The 8,329-nt window shown below is 29.7% G+C and overlaps 3 protein-coding genes and 1 long non-coding RNA gene across 11 annotated transcripts in view; 2 read left to right on the forward strand and 2 right to left on the reverse strand.

Moving 5' to 3' along the window:
- The window catches only part of LOC105666824, a 52,094-nt gene that overhangs the window by 31,806 nt on the left and 11,959 nt on the right, over nt 1-8,329 (forward strand). The window lies entirely within an intron of this gene.
- LOC100647206 (ADP-ribosylation factor-like protein 6-interacting protein 4) lies at nt 253-2,377 on the forward strand. 2 transcript variants are annotated; one of them, XM_012319058.3, is made up of 3 exons: nt 254-508; nt 566-1,715; nt 1,798-2,377. In XM_012319058.3, the coding sequence occupies exons 2-3, from the start codon at nt 586-588 to the stop codon at nt 1,925-1,927; spliced, it is 1,260 nt and encodes a 419-aa protein (XP_012174448.1). In that variant the 5' UTR covers nt 254-508; nt 566-585; the 3' UTR covers nt 1,928-2,377. The 2 variants fall into 2 exon arrangements, with proteins under 2 accessions (XP_048262493.1, XP_012174448.1); XM_048406536.1 differs by having other exon boundaries at nt 253-1,715.
- LOC100647324 (RING finger and transmembrane domain-containing protein 2) lies at nt 2,581-4,598 on the reverse strand. 3 transcript variants are annotated; one of them, XM_048406537.1, is made up of 5 exons: nt 4,245-4,597; nt 4,068-4,149; nt 3,274-3,987; nt 2,991-3,206; nt 2,581-2,916 (listed from the first exon to the last, which is right to left on the reverse strand). In XM_048406537.1, exons 2-5 carry the CDS (start codon nt 4,137-4,139, stop codon nt 2,683-2,685), a joined length of 1,236 nt encoding a protein of 411 aa, XP_048262494.1. In that variant the 5' UTR covers nt 4,140-4,149; nt 4,245-4,597; the 3' UTR covers nt 2,581-2,682. The 3 variants fall into 3 exon arrangements, with proteins under 3 accessions (XP_048262494.1, XP_012174446.2, XP_012174447.2); XM_012319056.3 differs by having other exon boundaries at nt 4,068-4,162; XM_012319057.3 differs by lacking the exon at nt 4,068-4,149 and having other exon boundaries at nt 4,245-4,598.
- LOC100644233 (citrate synthase, mitochondrial) lies at nt 4,730-8,228 on the reverse strand. Of its 5 annotated transcripts, XM_048406532.1 has the most exons (9): nt 8,020-8,228; nt 7,701-7,952; nt 7,127-7,339; nt 6,697-7,035; nt 6,182-6,387; nt 5,883-6,015; nt 5,575-5,769; nt 5,298-5,399; nt 4,730-5,222 (listed from the first exon to the last, which is right to left on the reverse strand). In XM_048406532.1, exons 2-9 carry the CDS (start codon nt 7,806-7,808, stop codon nt 5,013-5,015), a joined length of 1,506 nt encoding a protein of 501 aa, XP_048262489.1. In that variant the 5' UTR covers nt 7,809-7,952; nt 8,020-8,228; the 3' UTR covers nt 4,730-5,012. The 5 variants fall into 5 exon arrangements, with proteins under 5 accessions (XP_048262489.1, XP_048262490.1, XP_020723534.1 ...); XM_048406533.1 differs by having other exon boundaries at nt 7,767-8,228; XM_020867875.2 differs by having other exon boundaries at nt 7,701-8,228.

The following is an 8,329-nucleotide window of genomic DNA, read 5'->3' on the forward strand; positions in this document are numbered from 1 at the left end:
AAATCAAGAACCTTTTTCTAAAGAGTTACAGTAATATTTAGTCATGGAAAGTAATAAATATGTTTAAGAAATAAATTTTAGTAAGAAAAAAGTTACGGTTAGTTGTTAAATTAAAGATTAAAATATTTCATTTACGTGATGTTTGTAAACCAAGCGTCTAATTATAGGAACTAATGAACCATTGCCAATGGATGAAAATGTAGTAACAAAAAACCCTAAATATCTTACGTCACTATATCATGAAAAATTGCCTTAAGTTTTGACAAATTTTTGAAATGGAAATCGATGAAGGAGACTTTTGTAATTTGTTAGATCGAGGTTAGTTACGTGCTAGCGGGATGTACTAGAATATTGATAGTGTATATGCATTTAAAAACTATTTTATGGTATTTTATTATTAACGTATCCGCTTATATGTGGTTCTTATATATTATTTCGTATGAGAACACTTCGTAGTAAAAAACCTTCGATTATAATGTAGGAGGTTAATCATAGATGCGATTAAACGGTAAATAAATGTTAAAAGACATAATATCTAAGTTTAATACTAATTTAATTGATTTAGAGAATTAATAGTACGTTACGATGAGTAATAGAGAAAAAGATGATTTACGACCAGAACAATGTTTAAAATCGAAAGACGAAAAAGAGAGGAAACAATCAGTATCCTCACAGAGTGATGATTCTGATTCTAAGAAAAAAAGACGTAACACTTGCAGTAAGGACAAAAGGAAAAAGTCAAAACATAGGAGTAGTTCTAGCAGCTCCAGTTCATCTAGTATTTCCAGCCACGAGGTTAAGCATCAAAACGATAGGGAAAAGAGAAGCAACAAGTGGGATAAAAGATATGAAAATGGTGTTAGACCATATCGACAGAATCCAAGGGAAGGCAGGGGATATTATAAAGGGCGGAGTGGATACTTGGATAATCGTAAACGTCCTTTTGGGTATCGACCTTACAAACATTCTGGATTTTATGATAGAAATAGACACAATAATTCGCAATATAATAGGTATAATAATGAAAGGAGAGGTAATAGATTTTTAAATCATAATAGTAGAAGACCACCGTATGATAGGTCTAGAAGCAGAAGCACTATGGATCATGATTATCAAAGAAACATAAAGGATTCTAGTGAACAATCTAGGGAGAGTGAATCGAAGGAAAGATATGTGAAACAAACTAGTGCTGAAAAAGCAGAGTCAAAAAGGAAAGATACAGACGAAACTCATATAAAGGGAAAAGAAAAGAAAAAAGATGAAGACATACAAGATAAAGCTGACCATATTCGCAAGAAATCAAAGAGGAAAAGATCTTTGTCATCCTCAAGTTCCTCAAGCATTAGCAGTAGTACTGACAGTACTAGCAGCAGTTCTAGTAGTAACAGTAGCAGCAGTAGTTGTAGTAGTAGCAGTACAGATACTTCTGAGGATGAGAAAAAACGCAAAAAAGCAAGAAGAAAAGCTAAAAAACTAAAAAAGGCTATGAAAAAGCGTAGGAAGAAGAAAAGGATGAAGAAAAAATTGAAGAAGAAATTGAAAAAATCTAAGAAAAAAACACGAAATACTGACAAATCCAAAGAAAGTGTTTCTAAGGATAATTCACAAGAAATATCTGAAAAGTCAAAGGCAATGGCACCAATGACAAAAGAGGAATGGGAAAAAAAGCAGAGTGTAATACGTAGAGTTTATGATGAAGAAACTGGAAGATACAGGTATTTTTAATAAAAAATGTAAATATATTAACAATATGTAAATAAAAAATATATATTTATATGTAACTTAATGCTTTCACAGGTTAATTAAAGGTGATGGAGAAGTCTTAGAAGAACTAGTAAGTAGGGAACGTCATAAAGAGATAAATAAGCAAGCAACTAAAGGTGATGGAGAGTACTTCCAAGCACGCTTGAAAGCCAGTGTTTTATGAACTATTTTTCTATGTATGCTAAAAAAATACCCTTATATAATAATTACTTTATTGTCAGTGTTAAAGTCCTGTATGACAATATGTTTTGTAATGTCACAGAGAAAATACTTATATGTTGTACATCAATGAAACCAGTTTACAGTGTGATTTTAATTATATTACATGCACACAACGTTTTATCTAGAACGTTAATGACCAAATGTTAAAATATAATCAGCAACGAATATAATTTAGATTCTAAGCCAGTTTTATATAATTATATTTTTTTCACACTATGACAATTTGTGTTCATTATCATGTATGGCATAAAAAGATCACACCTTTGAATACTTTATATCGACGCTAAACATAATGTAATAATATGTATGAAGAAAATTTGTAATTATTCATTATTTCGATGAACCACTTATATTATTTTCATAAATAAATAATTAATTAATAATTGGTAAATCACTTTCAAGATATAAATTTTATTTTCTTATATGAATAATTTTCTTGTTTCGTATATACAAGTTATATTACACATCTGTTAAATTTATATAACCTTCCGATATTATTTTTTTTAATTATCGAAATATAAAGATTCCCTTTTTTCTATGGATATCAGGATAACTGATAAATGATTAATGTAAAGATAACATTATTATAAAGCATTTAAAAAAGTTTCGTTTTATGTATATTAAATGCTTAATACAAATTCTTATTGAGTACAATTAGTAGTGAAAAAATACAATTTCATATACTATATATGAAAGTCAATACAGCTGAACAAGAAGGCTTGTATGACCATCTCGATACAAAAGATCATCTGCGATTATTGCTCGGCATAATGGGCACGAATATTCTTGATTTAACCAAGTTAAAACACATGTTTCACAAAAAATATGCTTACATTGCAATCTCACGGGCATTGAATATTGATCGTGACAAATTGCACAAATTCCACCGGATGCTATTAATTGTTCTTTCGATGGCGATACTCCTAAATTCTGTAATTCAGTTAATTATTAATTTCGTTTTATAAATTTATATTCTTTTATTTACTAGAAAGTATGAAACATACCACATTTTGAAATAGCTTCCAAATAGCAGTTTGAAATAATTTTATACACGAAAATAAATCAGTTCCTTTGCTTACTATATACAATAAAGAAAGTAATACTCCAAAGATCTTTTCTGAACCTTGATAACTTTCAAAAAAATAATATAACCATGGTTGAATAGGTGCAACACACCGGGAAAGTTGAGATGATGCCTCCACCATAACAAAATATTTTCCCTAAAATTACATTGTCATTTGATTTCCTAATTAATTAATAATATTTAATAACCATAGTAGAACTTACCCTTTTTCGAAGAGCCAAAAGTTTTGAAGGCAAACATGTTAAAAAAACTTTAAAAATAATGGTAATCAATTTCAAAACAAGATCTTTTATTAAAACTGACCACAGTAATTCCCAAATGCTAAGAGATTGTGTATATGAAGAAAATAGATATGTATCATATTCAAAATGAATAAAAACTATACATCCAATAATATAACACGTAATAACTAAGAGTGATAGCCAACTTTTATTGTTTTGTTTTGCAATTTCACGTTTTACAACGTTATTAGTATAATTAAATACAACAACTAATACTATAAAGTTTAATATATTGGCTCTGTGATCATACAGGCCTTTGGCAAAAAGAATAAGAACAAAAGGAATATATCTTTTAAGTCCTTTAAAGAATGCACGTGTTTGTGAATTAATTCGCACTGCCTCTGCTGTAGTGTCTTCTATATCATTATTATTATTATTGTTATTATGATTAATAACATTATTACTATTATTATTTTGGCTTTCACCCACAACTTCATTAGCAGCCTCACGGATATTATTTAAAAAATTGTCTGTTGCAGTTGTTTGATGATGATGATGATTATCATGAACTGAAACATCATTCATTGATTGATCTTCAACATCAATGATATAATTATCAGATGAAAGAGGTACTGGCTCTGTAGGAGTTTGAACTCTTTGAATGTTCAATAATGTGCTTAATGAAATGCCTGGTTGCTGCAAGTATAAATAATTAAATTAATATTATGTTTGTATAAAAATTTGTAAGATACATATTAAAAATACATTTGTAATACATTTTCTATAAGAGGCCTAATTTCATCTATAGTAGAAGATATATTATTTGAAAATATTCTAGAATGTTCCATTGTTGTGTTTCTGAAATTTAAATCTTTTATACAAATAGATGGTATAGATTGACGTAAATACAAAAATTATTATCAACATGTACAGCATGAAAAATATATACATACAGTATAGAACTTTTTCATTACGCTTTCTTTAGGAAGCATCGATTAACGTCAAGATAAATTATCTTAAGTTCTTAGAAATATAATTATATAATTAGTATTAACACATTTGATAAACTGCAGAGTAGGAGAAAAAGCATCTTCGTATACTAAAAATCTAATATTAGGACGTATAACCACAAAAAGGAACCGACATACTAGAGATTTGTATCAAATTCATTTCATAATTGAATATTTAATATAAAACTCATTACAAAACATTAACTTTTATACTTTTTACATTACTGTACTTTCATAGATAATTTTAAAAGTTTGATTCATAATTTTTGACGTAGGAAGATATCGAATTGCGCCATTTTCTTTAAGATTATTCTTAACCGATACGTATGTACCATCAGAGCTATGAATATACACACGTATAAGCGCCAAGTTTAAAATTATAACTTGTTAATTAATTCGTTCAATAAGTACTTCATTCATAGGTATAAAATATATATGGGTAACTTCGTTAAATTTCACATTATCTGCTTTTCATCATTTACTATAAATTAAAGTAAATTTCAGTTTTGTGGTCGTTCAATGATTAAACAAAAATTTCTATAGACTTGAAATATTTTAAATAATTAATAATAAGATATACTACATTAAAGTTTGATAAAAATTCACGTAATTTATGTATAATATAATAATTTATACACACATACATTATGTTTAATACTGTATATGACAAATATCGTTGGTTTAATATTGTTGGCAAAAATTTAAGAAACTTTATTTTCGAATATTTTTTGTGTGCTTTCCCCGTTTACGTTTTCCTCTTGTCCCTTGGATAGAATTTAAATAAGAATAAGTACATTTGGATGTTGGTTGTTCAACCGAAGCATTAACAGCTCTTGTCCAAATGATCGATGCAACTGCGCCCAAAGCCCGCGACATGCACAGTAATATTTGATTGAATTCCATGTCTTTCAGCCCATAGAACTTACACAATAAATGTAGAATAAATTACGATCATAGTATAAATAGGTGAAAATTAAAATAAAATTGTTATTATACTTGAAAAATAGGTGCAGCGATTGCATTTTGTTCGGGATAAATATTTTTTCCTTTTGCAGATTTCATCATTGTAGAAAGAATTTTAGTGATGCTTTGTGACAACTAGAGATAAGAATATAACTATCAAATTTTTGCTTAGTAACTCAGAGAGGTAAAAGAAGTTAAATTAAAAGATACAAGTTTGAGTAAGAAGTTCATAGACTTAAATCCTACATATTCGAGAAGAACTATGAATAAAATTAAAGATACTTAATAGGTATACATTACACGTGTATACCTTTACACCAGTATCATTTGGTAAATGTTCTCTTGCATAATTTTCCAATACGGTGTATTTCGGATCGCAAATCTCTGCTTCTTTGTAACCAGTTAATTTATCCCTTTGAATTATAGTGGTTATATAGTTCCTTAACTTTTCTTCCTTCGATTCTTGACCAAGAAGGCGCTGTATTTTTCTTTGGAATTCCATATACTAGTTCATTAAGGTAATAATTATTCACGAGTAGTTATATGTTTTATATCGATAATAATTCTTGTAATTATTGTAGAAATTATTCAATTAATCGAAATCGAAATCGTCATTACTTCTGAAATTGTGCCGCTTTTAGGTTCCTCGGTATATGCTAAAGCTCCTGCTGCAAGAGCCTGGTTGACGTATGATTGAGAAGCACCGAGTATTTCTGTAACATGAACGCCAGGTATTCCGCCATTTTCATCTCTATAAAAGTATTTTGTGATATAAATTCTATAAATGGAAAGATGTATATAGCGATAAAAGGAAATTTTTTAAATTCTAATTTAAGTAGTTTATGGAACATTTCTGTAATATGAACGCCAACATTTTTGTTATTTTCATTGTATATAAGGATATGTAATTTACTTACGCGTTCAGAACAATGTATAATCGAAGGAAGTCCATCAACGATTTCTTATGGTTTTTCGAAATGTCAAATGCGTTACATAAACATTCTGATAAAAATTGTATCCAGTCGCCGTTCTCTTCTTCCAAGTTCTTCAATTCGCCTTTAGCAATTAGACCGACTATTGCCGGTAGCGTTGCTAGTAACTCCATACTATCTTCATACATGTACTTGAAGCATAAATAATAAACCTCATAAAGGAAATTTCAACTTTCAACAAATTCAATCAAATATTTTAATCCGACTTGGTTACTCAAATCTTTTATAGTTTGTCGTTTCCTAGCTTTAAAGCATATCCCATTTAATTCTTTTCTTAACTCGTTAAATAGGAAGGAAAGTAATGCAAGGACAATTAGTTGTTAATTCTGACTACAAAAGCGTAATTACATAGTATTCATAGTATCTGGTGTACGCTAAAGAGCCCGTCTTTAAATTTAAGTCTACTATAAAAACATTGTCAGTTAGATATTAAAACTCACTTCCCAATGAGTATAACTCAAGGCTCCATTTTTTAAAGCTTCATTCATGTGATTGCGAGAATCAAAAACGGTAAGAGCCACTGATAGTTTTCCAAGAGGAGACGTTGTTTTTGGTAACGTTTGAAGAACGGAACCGACGATTCCACCACCTGGTCCTGACCACCAATCTTTCTTCTTTTCACGTCGTGCAGACCAATCAGCGATTAGCGATGCTGTTTGTTCTTGCGTTGGAACATCCCCGGTTAAAAGCAACCAAAATACAGATTCCGCACTTGGTGACTTTCCTTCTCGAGGTAACAGCGTAACAACTTCCGGTATTGTTAATCCCCTATATCTAATCTGTACAAAATGAAATTTTTCACTTTTAATTCTGTATTAAATGTTGTTAATTTCGTTTAGAAAGAAATGTGTTATAGTATAAAAACGTCACCCCATATTTTGGATCAATCTCAGAAGTTTCTCTAACCATAGTGTTCACTCCATTTAATCCTTGATAAATATTTTCCACGGTGATCTGACTGATCACCGACGATCCATGTTCTTGACGGATATTTCTCAATATATCATAGTGTATGGGAATCTTTTCGCACAAAGCCTCCTTCAAGTTTACGCTTGTGCTAGGAACACCTCTCGTTGTACTCACCTTAACATTTAATTCATTTTTTTCATATCCATGCAAAAGTATAATATGTTCTTGTAATAATGGTAAAAAATATATTATTGTTTTTTCCTTTCTGTTTTTTTAGAATAACGGTTAACAAATTTATTTGTCAAGTGGCATATAACAAACCAAATAAAGGCAAATCTTTATCTATGCGGAGAAGAAACTTTAAGATAATTTATTACCAGTAAAGAGATATTTTTATATAATTGAAAGCATAAATGGTATCATATTCCCTTTCTATTTATAGACCTTCAAATTATCAATATTGCAGATAGCGATAAAAATTTTGAAAAGCAAATTGGCTGCGAGTAACCTCGTACATCGGTAAATCAATTCCAACCGTCAATACGTGTCGTTGTCCGTGGAAATTAATGTCGCTGTAATTCTTCATATTTTTTAGAATCACCGTTCGCACGAGGAATCGCAGTCCTCTCCAAGGCTGAAGCATCTTTCCCAAATTCGTCTTCTAAGATCCTCAAACGTAAATTTTCATCATTTTTATAATGAAAGATCGTTAGAACGTTAAGAGGAGACTGGTCAATGTCATTATATGTTTACTGTTTTTTAGTCTTAGCCTTACGTAAATTTATTTCTGCAAAATATAGTGTGAAATTTAGTCATTGCTTCGTTCCAAATTAAGAAAACAGAGGTCGAATTACAATGGTATTTTTTGTTGCAATATTTAGGCGGTGATAGTCTTTTGTTTACTTCTTGTTTTCTGCGCGTTTGCTATCATGAAGTTTTATGCCCATATGTAGATATTATTCTGCCTTTGAAAACGCAAAACATTAAACATTAATCATCGATACCTATTGTTGGTAACAGCTTTTAATGATACTTAGAGGAGTATTTTTAATTATCAGTATCTCCATTTTTTTTCTTTTTTTTTCGATATTAAAGTAATATATTTGCAGTGTAATTTTCTAGAATCTAACAAAACGCAAACCAGGAAATGAATGAAAAGATCAA

This window comes from Bombus terrestris, chromosome 6 (genome assembly GCF_910591885.1).
Source record: "Bombus terrestris chromosome 6, iyBomTerr1.2, whole genome shotgun sequence".
Lineage (NCBI taxonomy): Eukaryota > Metazoa > Arthropoda > Insecta > Hymenoptera > Apidae > Bombus > Bombus terrestris.

Excerpts from the sequence above, each read along its gene's own strand:
- LOC100647206 (XM_048406536.1), top strand. The coding sequence starts at position 586 with ATGAGTAATAGAGAAAAAGATGATTTACGACCAGAACAATGTTTAAAA. Across the intron at positions 1,716-1,797 it reads GAAGAAACTGGAAGATACAG|GTTAATTAAAGGTGATGGAG; the intron begins GTATTTTTAATA and ends ATGCTTTCACAG.
- LOC100647324 (XM_048406537.1), bottom strand. The coding sequence starts at position 4,139 with ATGGAACATTCTAGAATATTTTCAAATAATATATCTTCTACTATAGAT. Across the intron at positions 3,988-4,067 it reads TTAGGCCTCTTATAGAAAAT|CAACCAGGCATTTCATTAAG; the intron begins GTATTACAAATG and ends TTATACTTGCAG. Across the intron at positions 3,207-3,273 it reads TTTTGGCTCTTCGAAAAAGG|GGAAAATATTTTGTTATGGT; the intron begins GTAAGTTCTACT and ends ATGTAATTTTAG.
- LOC100644233 (XM_048406532.1), bottom strand. The coding sequence starts at position 7,808 with ATGCTTCAGCCTTGGAGAGGACTGCGATTCCTCGTGCGAACGGTGATT. Across the intron at positions 7,036-7,126 it reads AGATTGATCCAAAATATGGG|ATTAGATATAGGGGATTAAC; the intron begins GTGACGTTTTTA and ends CATTTTGTACAG. Across the intron at positions 6,388-6,696 it reads TGAGTTATACTCATTGGGAA|TACATGTATGAAGATAGTAT; the intron begins GTGAGTTTTAAT and ends TTATGCTTCAAG.